Genomic DNA, 19020 nt, shown 5'->3' with positions numbered 1-19020 from the left:
CTAATGATTTTATTTGTTTGTTTTTTGTTTTATTGCTTTCGTTAATTATTGTATTTGTGCCAAAATCAATCAATTTGTGTGGATTCGTAAGCTAATTATTTTTTTAATATGAAGACACTTAGACAAAAACTAAATACAAATGTTGTATCTGCGGTAATGTACGTTAATCGTTTTGTTTTGAATGCACTAGAACATACATATGGCGTGGGATATTGTTCATAATGTCATCCACTGGTTCATAAGTCTGTTAAGAATCGATTAGTTTCAAGCCGCCGTGATATAGCTGGAATGTCGCTGACTGGGTCGTAAAAGACAAGACAAACAAACAAAATGTTCATATTTGTGATCCAAAAACAAACGCAAAAGATGCGAAGTAAAAATATGTGAAATTAAGGTGCCCTTTAACAATACAAGGTTCCGTTGAGTAATGTTAACGAGTCTTTCATTGGTAAATATTTGTCATATGGCGAGACACTTGTTTAACTGGAATGCGAGCATTCACGTGAGTACACACAAGTGAAAGTAGAAATGTTTCCTTACGCTCGCAAGCTTGGATATTTCACTGAGATCTGACCACAACTGTCCATGTTGCCCTTGTCAAATACCTCAGACTAAATTAAACTTATTCCCTCTACGCGTCTGTTTTTTTTTCAGTTTGATATGAACTATCTCTTCCTTCTGAACAACCTAGACTGAATTACACATACAAACAATCCGTCGGAAAGAGTCTCGACACCAACTGTGATCCCTTTTATGTGTTACATTAGACTGAGGTAATATTATCAATTGTTAGAAAAATATATAAAAAAATTGTAAAGAAAATGTAAAGAAAAGCAAACTGTCAATGTGTTATAGCTGCTAATACTGCAGTAGGAAACTTATGTATGGTATGGACCCCGACTGTTTATACAGACATATTAACATGCGAGATTTGATATTGTATATTACGAAGCGTTGACGATCCATCAAGTTGTTTCATTGTAATTACTAACTGGTGCATATTTTGATGTATTTCATATGTACACACGCATGGCTATAAATAGTTTGGGTAAACCCATCATATTTCCGGGTACAGAGGTGGTTCTATTGTCGAATCTAAGTGAACAGGGAAATAGAATTATGAATCATCCTGACGGCTGTGTTGCAGTGTGATGTATACACCATGGGGGAAGGCTGTTTCTAAACCAACATAATCACAGTGACGACTTAATTCACAAGAGAGGCAGAGAGGCTACATGTGATTTCAACAGGAGAAGAAACATGGAGGTAATATATAGTTAAGTTTATAACATCATCTAATGGATATTAATTATCTGAATGCAAAAAATAACAATTGGAATGGACAATTTTCAATCAAACCGTAGCATGTCAGTAAGACTAACATATAATCCCTGAAATAAATATACGCGACAAAAATATTATAATAAAAAGGAGAAAGAAGTTCATTGCACGCGTTTATGAATCATTGTCAAATATAGTGATGATACCAGGTGTTTGCGAAAGGGTAAGTGTATCGTTATTTCCTGTACTGTTTCTCTGTTCCAGACACGAATGTTTGCATATTGCTGGATCGTGATCATTGCAACATTCAGAGCAGGATCTGGTAAGTCTGCATTTTATCGTATCCGAGTCACTTGTTTATGATCACCACCCACCCTGATGTACACTAATATAGCAACTAATTAGAATCATTGATACCAAAAAGTTAAAACTTAATCAAGGGCCATAATTTGCAATTAACTGCGGCGTTATTGTAAACGAGAGAATGTTCCACAAAATTAAAACCAAGGACACCTCTGGTGATACAGTTGATACAGATAATATGTCTTTGTAACAGTACATGTGTACACCGCACTAGTATCTTCTTATATTTTGCCTTTGGCTAGAATCTTGTGTCGACACATTGGAGGATCACTGCAAGACAGCGGATTGTTCACAACCAGGAATTGATGTCACCTGTGCGAAGACGTGTGCCATTTGCCGAGAAGAAGGTTTGTCATGGGACTATTATTCCTTTATCTGTTCGTTACTTAAGTAAACCTTAACTTTGGTTAACATGCAAAACTAAACCAAATGTTGTTTTACAGAGATCACAATTCGGATAAGATCTTGATTGCTGTTGTTGTTTCGTATTTCTATATATGTTAACTTCTAAACACAATATATTGATCATATTCGTTGATATACAATATCTGCCCAAAACAGAGTTTAATAAGTATTCAATGCAAATGTCAATTACAGTTTCTTCATAATACTTTCCTAATAATACGACATTACTTATGCAGGTTGTGCAAAAGGTTACTACAGGACAGCTGAGAGAACCTGTGAATCCTGTGCCAAACCGCCGGTATCACATCGTACTGACTCATACAACAGTTCCTGTCTAGAAGAGTGTCCCGATGGCAAGTTGGGACTTGACTGTAATAAAACCTGCAGCATTGGGTGTACGTCTACTTGTCGCAGGTGGACTGGTCTATGCCATGGTGGATGTAAACGCTGCTACTGGGGTCTTAAATGTAATCATATACATGCCAGGTGTATCTGTGACCAAACCGCCGGGAAATGTATGTGTAAAGAAGGATATTATGGAGAAACGTGTGACTTAAAGTGCTCACTTAATTGTGGTGGTGTATGCGATACCAAAGATACGTGTTACAGGGGATGCAAGGAAGGTTGGTCTGGCAAGATGTGCGATCACTCCTGTGTAAACTGTTTACTGAGCAAGTGCATGGCTGATGGAACCTGTACACAGACTTGCAAGGCTGGTTTCTATGGTAACTTGTGTCAGGTCGCATGTAATAAACAATGTAACAATATCACATGTAAATGGAACACAGGCGAGTGTGACGAGGGATGTACTGCTGGGTGGTATGGTGGCAGATGTGACATCAGATGTCCGGGAAACTGTGCTTCAGAATTGTGTGACAGAACTGATGGTGCATGTTCACACTGTAAGAATGGTTTCATGGGTTCTAACTGTACCACACCATGTCCACATAATTGTGCTACGAAGACATGCAAACAAAAGGATGGTACGTGTGTCAAGTGTAAAGTTGGCTACAGCGGATCTCACTGTGACACACCTTGTCCAGACAATTGTGCTACGAAGACATGCAAACAAAAGGATGGTACGTGTGTCAAGTGTAAAGTTGGCTACAGCGGATCTCACTGTGACACACCTTGTCCAGACAATTGTGCTACGAAGACATGCAAACAAAAGGATGGTACGTGTGTCAAGTGTAAAGTTGGCTACAGCGGATCTCACTGTGACACACCTTGTCCAGACAATTGTGCTACGAAGACATGCAAACAAAAGGATGGTACGTGTGTCAAGTGTAAAGTTGGCTACAGGGGATCTCACTGTGACACTCCTTGTCCAGACAATTGTGCCACCGATGCCTGTGAACAACATGGAGCTTCCTGCACAGGATGCAAACCTGGCTATAAAGGTCCACACTGCGACACCCGGTGTCCAGATAAATGTTCAAGTTGTCACCAATCTGAAAATACATGTATCTCATGCAATGCTAACTGGTACGGGGGAACATGTGGCAAATCTTGCAACACATGTCTGAATGGTACATGCAACATAACTGATGGAGCCTGCCTACATGGATGTAAACCGGGTAGCTATGGACACCGCTGTAATAGAACCTGTAATGCAAACTGCTTAAAGACAGAATGTTTCCGTGACTCGGGAAACTGTACACACGGCTGTAAGGACGGCTTGTGGGGGCCTCAGTGTAACAGCAGATGTCCGTCACACTGTGCCAGGTGTGATAGAGTTGATGCTGCATGTCTGGAATGTGAGGAGAACTACTATGGAGAGAACTGTAGCAGCAGGTGTTCCCCCAGGTGCGGCAGCTGTGACGGAACAGGACACTGTCTTACCTGTGCTGAAGGCTGGGAGGGAGACAACTGTCATGGTAACGTTCCTTTTGTTAGCTCACCTGACAGAAAGAAACGGCGTTTTGGCCGAGACACCATTTCCCTCCACTGTGTTGCGAAACTAACGTATTTCTTAAGTATGTAAGCTGTGGAAGTAATTCAAAGGTAACCTATCATTTATAGTTTCAACAAAATCATAAACGAGCTCCTGTGTTACTGGATTGCCAGTAAAGATTCAACCGTCGCATAGCAGTAGTATTGTTGTGCGGCGTTAACAACAAACACATATATATTAATGTTGTGTAAGTTGCGGCTGCTACATACTTAACCTTTTAACTAACCCCTAGTGAAATTTTCAGTGATCCATTGTTATAATTTTCCTTAAATGTTGTAACCTTGATCAAACAACTTTTGAGCAAGAGTCGTATGAGGCCCTTTAAAATCTTGCTTGATCAAGGTTACAACATTCAAAGCCTTCTCAGGATAAGCGGATAAGCATCACTAGGTATAGACTCGATCCCCCGTGTGCGTCATACCAAAATATAATACACTTGTTGTTACCTTGCGTGAAGCTCTTCCCGGGATAAAACAAAAACTAGTAGGCATGGTGCCAGTATACTGTGTCTGAGTGGGATATTCATGTTAAAACCGCGGTATAGTATCTCAGTGGGTAGTACTAGCAGCAACACACACACTTTACATGCTCGTTGCAATAATCTTGAAAGCGAAGTAACTTCCTGTTTCACATCACCACCAGCTATTTCTATGAAGGAACAAAACACAATTTTATACGTTATTAGTCTTGACTGTCAGAAAATATGATTATTGATAAGATGATAGAGTTTCTAGAAAAGAATATATCTGTGTATAGTCTGTATAAGCACTCTCACTCACTCACTCACTCACTCACTCACTCACTCACCCACCCATTCAGAGTTGACTTGTGTTCTCCCATGAATTGTGATGCAACTCCATACAATTACAATTCCAAAACTGACGACGTTGAGTAACGCAAGCGTTGCTAAAACGTTCTCTTGGACGCCTGCAGACCCTTGCACGACCATCATAGCTGTCCAGATGAAACATGGACTCCGCTGTGAACAGTATGCTGTCCCAGTCCTGTCGTATGAAGCTTTTGAGGCTGTATACACCAAGTTAGACGTGCCTGACTGTGACGTGAAACCAAAATTTGGCTATCAGTGGGACGTCGGAGCAGGATGTTGTGCTCCCTCAACGGGTTGCGTACAGTTCTGCCACTAATTGGTCTCAATCCAGGAATTGGCGGAGTGGTTAAAGTGGCAGTTTGGTATCGATTCCGTAAATGCGCCAATCGAATATGGTTATCTTTGTGACGTGACGACATACGTGGACCCACCGGCCTGTGGCAAGTTGCCCGCAGTAGATTACGTCTCCAAAGAGAATATATTGTGTTTCGATGTTAAAATGTCTGGCAGCACACCCACGCCGCGTAGACGTTAATTTTCAACAAACATTGGCATTGCGTAAGCATTATTTACGGTAAACAAAAGTTGTTGTTTTTTAGCACCAACAGCTAAACAATCACTGTGTGCTGTTCACATTAAAAATCCACGTGTGAGAGTATCTTGCTCCCAACAAATACGCAAACATCGAAATTGTGCGCCGTGCATGAACATGTACGTGCAAATTAGGAATCACGACCTTAAAGTCGAGGAGATGTCTTCTATGTATTAAGAGAAGCATTATCTAATATCAGAATAAATATATTTTCATTAAACGTTATACGAAACACAGTTATTTTGATCGATTACAATACACACAAGGGGGACATCATGATTGTACAAGTCAATAAATGACGTTAGAATTATGACATATGAAATAAATTATTATTTACCGGCGGAATAAATCTTAAAAAGCATAGAATAACTCACTAAACGTAGACCTTCGACATAATAGGCAAAGACAAACAGTTAGACATTTTGACAACATTTCCCAGTGAAAAATCATAGTTTCAAATACATCTTAATATATGAACATGAATAGAACTTTTGTAAGTTCCGTGCCATTGATCGATCTCTTTTGTATCATATTTCAGCGTCGAAGAGTCTGCAGCCATCAACACTAGTATGGACCTCTGTAGTTGCAATTCTGCTGCTTATCATTGCGGTCATGGCCATTAAGATGTAAGTCCGGATCCTTACAGTCACAATATAGGATTAATATCTGAATTAACATCCTCGATTATCCAGTTTCTTTTTTAAGAAATAAACAACGACCACAATATATATGAGATATTCCATGGCTGTTTCTAAAATCTGATTTGACTGCTATTATTAGCAGCGTGTCTCTCGAATGCCCTTCAAAACGAAGCCATGTTGGCGAAAGTGAGTGAGTATGGTTTTACGCCGCTTTTAGCAATATTCCAGCAATATCACGGCGGGGGACACCAGTAATGGGCTTCACACATTGTACCCATGTCGGGAATCGAACCCGGGTCTTCGGCGTGGCGAACAAACGCTTTAACTACAAGACTACCCGACCGCCCCTGCTGGCGAAAGGGTCCAAGGGATTCATCATACATATAATACAGTTGATACTTGAGGATGCTGTTGGGAAAAAGAAACTGAAAGCATGTGAATGATAACAGTTAAGGCATCCAAAGGCAACGGCGATTGGGTTAATGTCAAATATATCCTCAACGAAACAGATGAACTATATTTGTGTTCGTTCATTACACCAATATCGCTGTGTTGCGGTGTGGGTACCCCTCGGACGTCACATACATATACTATTTTGACTTCTCTAAAACGATTTCCTACCGACTGAGTAATTGTTATGTTGTTTATTATGCTGTAATTGTTATGTTTGTCAGTTGAAAATTTTATCCCCTCGTGTGCTCTATCATTAACGTTGCTCTATAAAACGTTTTCTCATTCAAGACACACATATGATTTAATCATGTTTGTTCATTACAAGGAATCTTGTTTTTAAACTATTACTGTTTCCCCTGAAAATGATTAACTGCTTATATTCGCGTTACTGTTTCAGGGCAATAGTTTGTCATATCCGATTTAATGAACATCATCCAATTAATATATCCTGATACGACTGTTGAAGAAATTATTACGCCAATATTTGCATAATAAAGTGTTTATCGCGCCTGTATCTTAGGGTAATTCATCGTCGACATGATTAAGGTTTAACCCTTTTCCAAATGTTTCAAACATTTCAATTTAGACAATATTTGGTGATATGCCAAAATAAGTTTTAAAATTTCGATATTTTTTTCAGCGTTTCTAAAAGGGCAAGAGCGGTGTACCTCTCCCCCCGTTTTGAGGACAATGTTTACTCATCAGTTGATGATGTGTCACTGTATGAGTTGGCTGAACCACGAGACAGTACTGGATCTCAGTATGCAACAATTCCAGATGCTGCAGTATCGTTGGAAGACAGAGGCTACGAGCAGCTGAGACAGGCTTCCCCTTGCACGGGTTACACGTCTCTGTACTGAGAAGAGACAGTCTGATCAATTACATCATGTTCTTCTGGAAAATCTTACCATTTCAGTGCAGTTACATACGCTTATTATGGAAAGAAGCGTAATTGACTGTTTGAAGTCATGATTAATACATTTAATCCTCCATCTGTGTAGCCTAGTAGTAAAAGGTTTCGCCCGTCCCTGCAAATGCCTGGGTTTAATTCCCTACACGGGACAATCTGTGCAAAGCCCGGAGTAAGAAACTGACGAGCTAGACTCAAGTTGTTTATTATATTTCCAATTCTGGTGGATACATGAAAGGATGACACTGTTCTTTGAAATTATGTTTCTAAATTTGTCAGCACCATATCAGTGTTCATGGGTTTCACCAATGTGGTAAACGTCTTAGACCTGCATCACTTCGATCTTTTCACCCATATGAAGCTGACATGATGATATAATTGAAAGACGTATCAAAACAGCGTTAAACCCAGCTCGCTTACTCAGTCATTCATAAACATTTACAATAAATTAATTAAAGGAGCGCTGTTAATGTGTGTATATATATATATATATATATATATATATATATATATATATATATATATATATATATATATATATATATAATCTGTAGTTTATTTACTCACTTATAGTTTTCTGTGTTATTGTTTGAGTGATTCAAGAGAATAAACATTTTTCTTCGTCTTCATTTTACTTTGTCAAACTTCATTTATAATTTCGAATGGTTAAACAAATTAACATCTATACAGGCGAGCATGGCAATTTGTTAAGAGTCTCGTGGCGTGATTTGACCACATGCATGGATTTACAAAACGTGGTGACAAACGATTATTGTTGATATAAATGAAAACACGTTCCAAAAATATTAACAATCAACATTCCTACTTCACTGTTAAACACACACTTGCACATCCTTTCGTGCAGTGTCGAGGAAGATTTGTCATCTCAAACATCTATCATGTTACAAATGTGATTGATTCTACCCTAGCCCGTGGTCACCTTTGCCAGTTGACCTGAAGAAGTAATACACGTGCGTTATAATCGATTACTTCATTAAGTGATGCTGGGTATTTAAATAGTATACCTATATAAAGTTTAGTTAAGTATATTTCCGTATTCATCCATAACTAAATGTACATCGGATAAGAGGTCCATGTTGGAAGAGAATAACATAATATTCAAATTAAGAGACACGATTGTTGCCGGTTTTCAAGTCCATAAAGTCCACCCTGTGTATATGTATTGTGCGTTTTCAACGTGAAATATAGAAGTTTTAGCTAATCTAAATGTGTGGATTCTTCAGGAAAGGATGGGATGACGTCATACTCTCCAGTTGGGACAAGTAACGGATGCTGTTTATGACTTAACGATTAGAAATATTGCCTGAGTGACTATTTCATTCAGATATTCCATAAAAGTTTAACTATGATTCATACATGTGCTGTGCCCTGTATTCGAACCGTTTGGTTTGGTTGAAGTCAGCTCAGTAAATCTACCTATGTTGAGGGATGTCCCCTCGGTTACCAAAAGGCAAATACACTACTGCCCAAAAGTTCATTCCCCTAACGCGCGTTGAGAACGCGTATAACATGTGTACATCTTCACCATGATACACGATATGATAGTAATGTCGACACTAACTGTTGGAGTCATGACATTCAGCTGCCTTGTTGTCTCAGTGCAAAATGTCATAGGCATTTTCTTGTTATATAACCTACTTTTATATTAAGCCAAAATAAGAAGAAACTAGAATAACGAAATCATATATTTTAAAACAAATTGATCTCTTTTGTTTTTGGGAGAAGAATGTGAGAACAATATTGCTTGAGAGTTTCTATGTAATTACTAATCATGGAGTTACTTCCCTTGATTTCACATATCGATTCTGTTTAAGGTGCCCAGCGAGAAGAAAAGAAACTGACCTTATTCATTCAACATTTGTTAATCCGTTGATTAAGATATACATATAAATTGTCAATGCAAAAGAATAACCATCATAGATAATCTGCCGCAGAATCCCGTTAAAACTCAATTGCATTTTCATTATTTGACCGAGTTTTTATTAATGTTTCTGTATTTAATATCTTTTTAACCAACTATGTTTATGTGTGACATTGCGCTTCTGAAACATATTATTTCATTGTTATCTGAATCACGTACATAGGTAGTGTTCTTTTCAGGTGGGGTATACATACCACCTGTACAAAACGATCTGGCCATGTAAACAAGATGCTATAACGTCTCTCTGGAAGAGCTTGGTGGGTCACGTGATTGTGGTTACCGACATTATGAAAGGATTCAAGACGAAGCTGACCCAACGGCTGGTGCAGATGAAGGTGACGGGTGGTATGATAAGTTGATGTTACAGACCAGAGACGCTGTGAGACGGGGCCAGCCGGGGAAGCCGTATGGTATACACAGCTAATATCTACATCTATATCTTATACCTGAAGTTTATATTCGGATTTGATTAAAACATGTTTCAGCACTGCTGTATGTAAACTTTGAATTTGTAAAATTCTAAAACATATTTGATGGCATTGAATAAGAATATGTTTTTCTTTCTTCTTAATGTGTTGTGTCAAATGTGAAAGACAGCATTGTATGCTTCATTACGTGGTATGTATACAGTTATCTCCCTTACATTGTATTTCCATTCAGCATGGCTGTGTCTGTGGTGTTGACTTCCTTTTCACCGTGATCTATTTTTACACGTGATATCAAATGGAAATACTTTAGAAAAAACCTTCATACCAGCTGTCCTCAATTCTAAAGGTTGCCTAATCTGTAAACAAAACGATATTTTGTACCAAATGACAGTGGTTTGAACAGGGGGTTGAATAGATCCTAGTTTTTACCGAGAACTGTTCAGACCCCCTTTGTTGTCAGCACGCCATAACTGATCCATCACTATATGTCACTTTCTGTTATTTGTTAGTTGTTACTCACATGTAAAATTTAAATGCATTCTCATTCAAAACTCTTCAAATCACGGCGCACAATTTGGATGTTTGGGTGTTTGTTGTGAGCATGATACTCATACACGTGATTTTTTAATGTGATTGTTTAGCTATCAGGTGCTCATATAAACACCTTTGTTAAACCGTAAATAATGCTAACGCAATGCCCCGGCTAACTGAAAACCAAAGACTATGCGCCGTGGGTATGCTGCAAACAGGAGTTGTGCAAAATGAAGTTGCCAGATATTTTAATGTTCGTCGAAACACAATATGATCTCTTTGGAGACGTTACCTACAGCAGGGCAAGACTTATGACTTGCCACAGATCGGTCGTCACCAAGACAACCATATTCGGTTGGTGCATCTATGTAATCGATACCAAACTGCCACATAAACAGCTCGGACAATTCATGGGTTGGGCCAGTCAGTGGCAGAACCGTGCGCAACCGGCTGAGGGAGGACAACATTCGGCCCCGACGTCCATCGACACGCCCAATTTTGATTCCAGGTCATCGTCAGGAACGCATAGTTTGGTGTAGACAGCTTCTGAGGTCACGACAAGCCTGGGACAGTACACTGTTCTCAGATGAGTCCAGGTTTCATCTGGACAGCTCCGATGGACGTGCAGGAGTCTACTGACGTCCATGAGAAGCTTTCAGCGACGCTTGTGTTACTCAACGTCTTCAGTTTGGGAGTGGGAGTGGAAGTGTAATGGTATGGGGTGGCATCACAACTCATGGGGAACTCATCATTGATAATGGCATTTTGAATTGAGTACGCTACTGGGACATTGTTCGAAATTATGTTCTACCCGTTGTGCAAATGCAGGGACGTAACGTCACGTTGTAGCAGGAAATTGACATGTTGCAGGTGTTGTCATACTTTTTGAGGTTGCATAATATTGCTGTACTGCCGTGTCGAACTGCTTCTCCCGACCTCTCCCAGCATAGTACATTGTCTGGGATGAGATGGTGGGACGCCTATGACAGGACCAGAACCAGTCGATAATGATTGGTCAGTTGGGACAATATTTTGCTGTAATTTGAGGTCTTCAATGCACCGTCGCTACCTCGTCTGCATCAATGCAAATGATGGGCACACCAACCATTGACATTGTTGATTGAATTATTACACCGTCTTTTGGGGCGTGTCCCTCTGTCTCCGGTTACCAGGTATGGGTTTTGTCAAGGAATTTGTTATGATTAAAAATTGATCAGACGAATGACCTTTATATAATGTTGTTGTTTTCAATAACATAAGATTTACACCACTTTATTAGAGAAGTTTACTTTTTCTCCATGTACACACGACGATGTAGCCATTTAAACAGGAAGTCAATAAACCAATTAACTATCGCTTTCTATAGCATCCAGTTTTTAATCCGGTTTAATTGGCTTCATCATCGTGTTCTCTGTCCAACATGTTTTTACTACGTTTTCCTTCTGTACTTTTAATGTACTAAATAGATTCTTGTATGTGGCTCGGCATTTTGGGGCAAAAATCAAGGACTGGTCGGCTCGGAGTCAGAATGCTGTGTCTGAGTAGGGTATTCATGTTAAACTGCGGCATGGTATCTCAGTGGGCTAGCCCTATAGATCGAACCCCGAACCTTCCGCTCTCTGAACCCCTTATGATCTGCCACTTGCCGTAAAAGGCGACTATGCTTGTCGTAAGAGGCGACTAACGGGATCGAGTGGTCAGGCTCGCTGACTTGGTTGATGCATGTAATCGTATCCCATTTGCGTGGATCGATGCTCATGATGTCAATCACAGGATTGTCTGGTCCAGACTCGATTATTTACAGACCGCCGTCATATAGCTGGAATATTGCTGAGTGCCGCGTTAAACAACAAACAAACCAAAACTGATCAGCCACAGTCAGTTTTAGCATATTTGTCAATCAGTTTGCATATTGAAGGCAGCGCATTTAAAATCTGCATTGTATATATAGAGAATCTCACCCAAGTGTATTTTGATGTCAGATGCATCAACAGAAGTCATCAAAAGATTAAAACTCTGAGTGTAGATATATTTAATATAAAAAAACATGGGTGAGATTCTATTAATTTATAATCCAACATCATTCGATCAAGTTTGTAAACAGCTAAAAACAGTAAGAAGTGTCCTGTAACACATACAGCTAATCAGCTTCAGCAGCAGAGAATACTGATGTCATTTGATTGTGACGTCATGACAACCAATGATGTCAAAAGTCTGCAAAGCATTATGATGCATTTTCATTGCAGCGATGTCTCCCAGGAGATAACATGTGATTTCAACCATGTTTTCTGTGGATGTCTGTGGGTCTGCTTTCACTGTGTGCAAACCTAGCCTGAATAACAAGTGCATGTGATCAAGTAGCGGCCCTGATAGTGACTCATCAAAATCTGTTTCACTTATCGATCTACTTCTTGTGTGAGTGAAAGACAAGATAATTGAATACTTCCCAAACAAGCAAAAAGACGAAAACTCATACATGTTATATTAATATTTATTGAATATCAAAAACTTGAGTTGCTTATATTTTTAAGCCTAATAAAACATTCCAACACGCAAGAGTACCACTTAACAAAACAGAAGTAAAACCAGTAGGGAATATCATTGTATGACATTGTATCACAGCAGCCTGTAAATATTCAAGTCTGGGCCAGGCAAATGAATGATTGAAAAACAAACAAAGCCATGAGGGCACAATGACACACCTGCACCTCATTCTATCCTGGTATCCAGGTGGTGGTGTTAACAAAACAATGTTTGCATATGGCACTGACAGTATACAGACATTAGAACAGCATAACTTGGTTTTGGAGGAACATCGCCAATATAAGGGGTTTGGGGGGCAAGCCCACCTACGAAAAGTTTTAATACAATGATTAAAATATGTGCATTTTACATCATTTTGAGAAGAAAAATACTGGAATTCCGGGAATCCAAGGTAAATTCTCATGTCTGAGTATAGGACCATGGCAAGTATTATCATCCAAAACTGAGTCCTGAAGTTTTTCCACTTTTATCAACTAGTGTTTATATATTTGATATCAAAAGACACTCGGGTGAGATTCTCTATATATAAAACAACTGCTTTATAAATTAGGTACACTTGTATCTAAAATGATTATTCACATATTTAGAGTCAGTACATTTTTATAAACCTTACAGAATCATAATTATATTCTTTTAATTTTCAAAAGTCTATCTCTAAATCAGCATCGTCCACATCTCCTACCGAAAACATAGAAGAAGTTTGCAGGTGAGGTCTGTTTTCTTTTCCTTCAACATGTTCAAGCCCGCATCTGTCCATGCCAGTGTTTGCCCTGTGTTGTTCTGGCGATCCTGAATTGTTGTCACACGTTTTAGAGGAACGTTTTCGTCCGTCCAAATGACTGTGTCCTTGTGACAACTCCCTCTGGACAGACTGACCAATCACTTCATCGATGTAACCATGGTAACAGGTCATATTGGCACCACTCACATTAACATTACTTCTCAATGATGAACTAAAAGGCTCTGTAACATGAGAGCCCTCTTGTGACATGGGCGGTTCAGAAGGAGCACTGTCCACAAACACTGACCACATACTGGACGCTGTCTGACCACCCATCTGCAAACCTGAACTGTCATGTTCAGGATTACATTCTGTCCGTCCGAACCTCATTGTACTTTCTGAGCAATCAGAATCATCACTTTCCTCATTGTCAATAAAGTTTGACCATTTGCTTCTGACAGCTACATCTTGATTTGATGTTTTTTGCTTCTTTACGACAGAAGTCATCACTTTCTTAACTGAATCAGAAGACAACCCACCATTGTTCTTGCTGTGGTTCCGGAGTCTCTGGTCGGGCAGTTGTAAATGACAGTCATCGGTTGACTGGTATTTGTCACACAGATCATCTGCCTTGCTATTTCCACTATCTCTTATGTTCATGTATGAGTCAGGGTTATCCCAGCTGGAGACACTCTGGCTGGTGTAGGAAGAGAATGGATTATCTCCCTTTAAACTGTGCTGACTGAAGGTTCCCTGTGATTTTCTGAAATAATTAGACAAAATGTAAGTGATGGTTGGAACAATGTAAGTATATGTTCACACATTATTATCATCAATAATCACTCAAGAGTTAAAATCCACTTTTGATGAGACCATCTGGGCTAGAAGTCTGTCAATTTCTCCTAGCCTCTTTGAATAATAGGCACATAGTACTGGGCAGTTAGCATACAAGCTCTCGTAAGGTGGGGGGGCATGGGTGGCCCAGTCATCAAAGGTGCCGCAATTCACTGTGCAGAGTTGCGTTCCTTGGGCAAGCCAGAAACCTATGATTGTGGGTTCGATTCCCGGTTCACCCCAATTATGTTTCTAGGTTTATCAGCACCATACCCGTGCTCGTGGGTTTCACCAAAGTAGTAAACGTCTAAGACCTGCATCACTTGGGGCTTTCCTCCCACATTAAGCTGACATGCCGTGATATAACTGGAATACTGTAAATAGCGGCATTAAACACAACTCGCTCACTCACTCTAGTAAGGTGAGCTAAATGTTTTTGATGGATGCTGTTAACTTACTTCCTTTTTTTACTTTGCTTTATTGACTCTTTGAACATCTTTTTGTCTGTGGTCCAGCGATGATCATTGTCCCCATCATCATCACCCCACTCCTCAGTCTGTGGCGTATCATCCATGAACTGACCCCAGCGTGACATCAGCTGCACAGGGAGGATAGAGGAAACAATCTTATCAATGAATTTCCTCCTGCAACTTGAGGTGTTTGCATATACTTGCGAAAAACAGAAACAGCCCTGTCATCACCATATATGCAAATCTAAACGTCTTACACAAAGTACATCCAATGCACAAAAATTACTTCCAGAGCTTGACCTTAATTTGGACAATTTGAATTAAATAATACATCATCATAAATGACCTAACATAGTCACAAATTCTTAGAACTTGAATGAATTTTTAACTTTCATTTGATCGCCTAAACTTTGGGGATGAATGATTCTAGAGTACACACAAAATACAAACCACTAACCTGGCTGTCTTGCCTGTACTGTAGGTCAGAGTGACCTAGGTCAGGGTGACCCAGCTCAGGCCCCGTGTGAGCAGGCTGTAGCATGGCCGACTGCTGGGTGTGGTCCATCTCCCCTCTCAAGGTGTTCAGTTTCTGTACATGAACTCTGCAGTCGGCACCACTGCCTTCACCGTAAACCTGCAGCACAGAAGACCCCTTGTGTTCTCACTAAACAGCTGTTTAACTGTTTATGCATGAAATTGTGCTGTTTTAATAGGTCCTCATGTAATTTAAAATCGACTGAACACAGTTGCTGTCGATTCCTTCATTCATGATACTGACTTAAAAATAGATGGTGCTTTCTACAAATGTCATATACAAGGATTGTCCTGGTAATTTTTATCTATGAAAGAAAATCCCCCTGGTCCAAAAGCAATGAGATTTTTTAGGTGTGTGATTTTGCAAATTTTCAGAGACATTTTGTTTTCACACAGTGGAATCTGTAATTGATATTCGGTATTTGTGACTCAAATTATGTTGCAATTAATGTTACTAAACTATTTAAAAATATTAGCATTAGTATCAACAACAAAATGCATTAGTATATTTATTTCTGTTCACTGTCTACTTTAGGAGAAATTACATTAGTATTTCTGTATTTCTGTTCATTGTCAACTTTAGGAGGAATTATTTGCGAGAACATTTATAGATCATTTAGAAGGCATGTTTACCACCAACAGCTGTTCATTTCATTGGCATGCAGGGGACAAACAATTTCTAGGTCTTCAACAATTGTCATTGTGCTCCAGTGTTATGTATTGTTGCTTTTGATTATGTTGATAGCAGTCACTGATTTGTCTTGTCACCGCTCGATTATGGCGGATGTGATACGACTGGAATATTGCTGACTGCTGCGTTGTAATTTAATATATTCAAAGTGATGACATGAAATAGCGACTGTTGTAAATTGTGTTACAGTTTGTTGGGAAAAAATATATCATTTACATTCTAGTGCCTTCATCAATTTCGCTGTCTTATTTCCATCTGTAGTGTGGACTGTATCAAAGACAGGGTGTCTGACCGTATCAAATGAAATCTTATCAGTATGGACTTTTCAATTAATTAGAAATGACAGTTCATTATACAATGACTATTGCTTCAGGTTCACCCTTTTGTTTAACTAGCAACAAATAAGTCATTTATTTCCTGCAGAAGGCGGCATGTTTGCCATGTGCTAATTTGTGTTTGTGTTTGTAGGTAAAAAGGAGAGTGTCAATGCAGATAAAACTATTAAAGATGTATGCGATTTTCAATCGCGTTGAATGAATGTTGAAGAGATATACATGTACAGTATATGACAAGTATTCGAACATATCGCGGAATTGCGTACTAAGTCAATCGATGCAAATGACCTTAAAATTTAACAGATTGACTTCTTAATAAATCTTAAATTACTTATGGATTAAATACCTACCACAATAAAGTTGGAAATCATTATCAATGACAACTTAATTACTTGGTATTGTTAGCGAAGTGATGTCTGTGACAGTGGTAGAAACTTACATTTTTAGTCCACTAGGCCTAGTCCTTATACATCATGTACATAATAGTATATAGCAAACCCCTTAAAAAAGGCAAATTTCTACTAGTCCTTAAAAATTGGGCAGTTTTGCAAGGACTACAGGACTAGTGCCAATTTAATTTCTGATGCTGCATCATGTAAACACGAGCAGATTTAGGAGAAACGGCTGTATGTTCAGGACCATGACATGTATCAAATTTCATTCCACTTTCAACAAATATGGCTGAATGATAAGGTTTTTCAAAACTGGAAATCAGATTAGAACGTCTAGATCAAAGCATGTGAAGCTTCTGTTGATGGGTCCTTCCAAAAAAGTTTATTGCAAGCGACGCCATGCGATAAGTCCACTTAACTTTCAGTCAGGTGAGCTAAAAAATATAGCAAAGCAATTGTTACCTTGGTATTCAGATATTGATGAGGCACGAAAGTAAGTTGCTTCAGGATAAACTGTCTCCTCTTTGCTAAATCAGAATTGTTATTAGGGCCTACAACATTAACCTTTTGATATGTTGGTTCATCTGAAACTAACAGAACTTTGAAGCGTTTCAAACAAAAAATGAAATAAAAATTGTTTCGGGAATACATTCAAAATCTATCACAGCAACTTTTATGTTAGGGTTCAAAACTAGGTCATTTTGTGAAATATGACTTGTTTGTGACAGAATATAGTATACTTTTTTGATGGACTGTTTCTCTCCGCACATCTTGCAGACCCACTTGTTGACCTTCTTTCTCTGTTGCACCTGGAAGGTGTGGCAACTGTAGCACTGGACCACTTGAAACACCTGACCTGGCATCGTCACACGTGCTAATCCAGTATAAACAGACGCAGTGCAAACCACAAGGCCAAGCTAACGTTCTCGTCTTGGAAAGGTTGACATCAATCGTATCTGGCGCTTTCTGTGAAGGGGACGTAACTCTAATGTCACTCAGTTTCCTCAATTCTACCTCCATTGTCATGACATTACAGGGTCGGAGCCCTAATTCAACGCATTATTTTGTAACCATGTATGTCTTTCATTTTTCTTTCTTTGAAATAACTATTATATGTCAGGATTTAATTACATCTCTAATTAAAGTCTCCAAGTCAAAACTTCAAAAACATGCGGAGGTTGCCCACTAATACATTGTCCAAAGAAGCGTTGAACCAAATTCGCTCGCACACTCAATGCACACAATCCATGCGGAAGCGCCATAAATGTAACTTATCTTTTTGAGTAGGCATTCACCCATCAAACACACAACCGAGGTACGAGGAAGTAAAAGCAGACGACACTATGCTGTGCAGGGGCGGGATATTTACATAAATATTTTAATGGAGCACCCATCCTCGATACTTTTAAAACACCACATACGACAAACATTGTTACGATTTTATTTCAAAATAATCACAGACTTTGGGTGTTCATAAAAGAAAGATCGAGTAGATTCAGGTCGATTTCTATTGTACACAACTTAATGACAGCCCGAGTTGTAGTGTTGGGCCCGCACAGGTTTACATAAGACATATTACAGGTAAACAACAAGTACTTTACAGACTTACAAAGGGAACGTGAGTGAGTTGGGTTTAACGCCGCTTTTAACATTATTCCAGTTATATCACGGCGTGTCAGCTTAATGTGGAAGGAAAGCCCCAAGTGATACAGGTCTCAGACGATTACCACTGCGATGAAACCAACGAGCACGGGTATGGTGCTGACAAACCTAGAAACATAATCGGTTGCGAACCGGGATTCGAACCCACAATCATAGGTTTCTGGCGTGCCCAAGGGACGCAACTCTGCACGGCGCCTTAGACGACTGGGCCACCCGTTCCCCTACAATGGGTAACGGTAAACCGTAGGTATACTACAGGTATACTACAGCCATACTACAGCTATACTACAGCTTTACTACAGGTAAGTACTTTGTCGTATACTGCAACTATCAGTAAAGATGTTTATTGGACCAATGCTCTGTACTAGACCGCCTCCGTGGTCTAGTGGTAGAGCGTCCGCCCGGAGAGCGGAAGGTCCGGGGTTCGATCCCCGCCCGCGTCATACCAAAAGACGTTAAAAGATGGTACTTGTTGTTACCCTGTCTGGCGCTCGGCATTAAGGGGCTA

General features: G+C 39.4%; 2 protein-coding genes across 2 annotated transcripts; one reads left to right on the top strand and one right to left on the bottom strand.

Moving 5' to 3' along the window:
- Positions 1-1141: 1141 nt before the first annotated feature.
- LOC125383439 (multiple epidermal growth factor-like domains protein 6) lies at positions 1142-7899 on the top strand. Its single transcript, XM_048401580.1, has 6 exons — positions 1142-1266; positions 1546-1603; positions 1887-1991; positions 2286-3926; positions 5963-6050; positions 7159-7899. Exons 1-6 carry the CDS (start codon positions 1261-1263, stop codon positions 7376-7378), a joined length of 2118 nt encoding a protein of 705 aa, XP_048257537.1. The 5' UTR covers positions 1142-1260; the 3' UTR covers positions 7379-7899.
- Positions 7900-12804: 4905 nt separating this feature from the next.
- On the bottom strand, positions 12805-18589 carry LOC124143799. The gene is made up of 4 exons (XM_046512915.2): positions 17591-18589; positions 15356-15532; positions 14887-15026; positions 12805-14357 (listed from the first exon to the last, which is right to left on the bottom strand). Exons 1-4 carry the CDS (start codon positions 17711-17713, stop codon positions 13514-13516), a joined length of 1284 nt encoding a protein of 427 aa, XP_046368871.2. The 5' UTR covers positions 17714-18589; the 3' UTR covers positions 12805-13513.
- Between the last annotated feature and the right edge of the window lie 431 nt (positions 18590-19020).

This window comes from Haliotis rufescens, unplaced genomic scaffold (assembly GCF_023055435.1).
Source record: "Haliotis rufescens isolate VD_foot unplaced genomic scaffold, xgHalRufe1.0.p SCAF_1, whole genome shotgun sequence".
NCBI lineage: Eukaryota > Metazoa > Mollusca > Gastropoda > Lepetellida > Haliotidae > Haliotis > Haliotis rufescens.
The sequence above is the reverse complement of the archived record's forward strand: the minus strand, read 5'-3'. Positions and strand labels throughout refer to the sequence as shown.

Coding starts and splice junctions, on each gene's coding strand:
- LOC125383439 (XM_048401580.1), top strand. Junction 1,604..1,886: donor AACATTCAGAGCAGGATCTG/GTAAGTCTGCAT, acceptor GCCTTTGGCTAG/AATCTTGTGTCGACACATTG. Junction 6,051..7,158: donor GCGGTCATGGCCATTAAGAT/GTAAGTCCGGAT, acceptor TATTTTTTTCAG/CGTTTCTAAAAGGGCAAGAG.
- LOC124143799 (XM_046512915.2), bottom strand. CDS start 17,713: ATGCCAGGTCAGGTGTTTCAAGTGGTCCAGTGCTACAGTTGCCACACC. Junction 15,533..17,590: donor AGAAACAGTCCATCAAAAAA/GTATACTATATT, acceptor TCTGTGCTGCAG/GTTTACGGTGAAGGCAGTGG. Junction 14,358..14,886: donor AAGCAAAGTAAAAAAAGGAA/GTAAGTTAACAG, acceptor TAATTATTTCAG/AAAATCACAGGGAACCTTCA.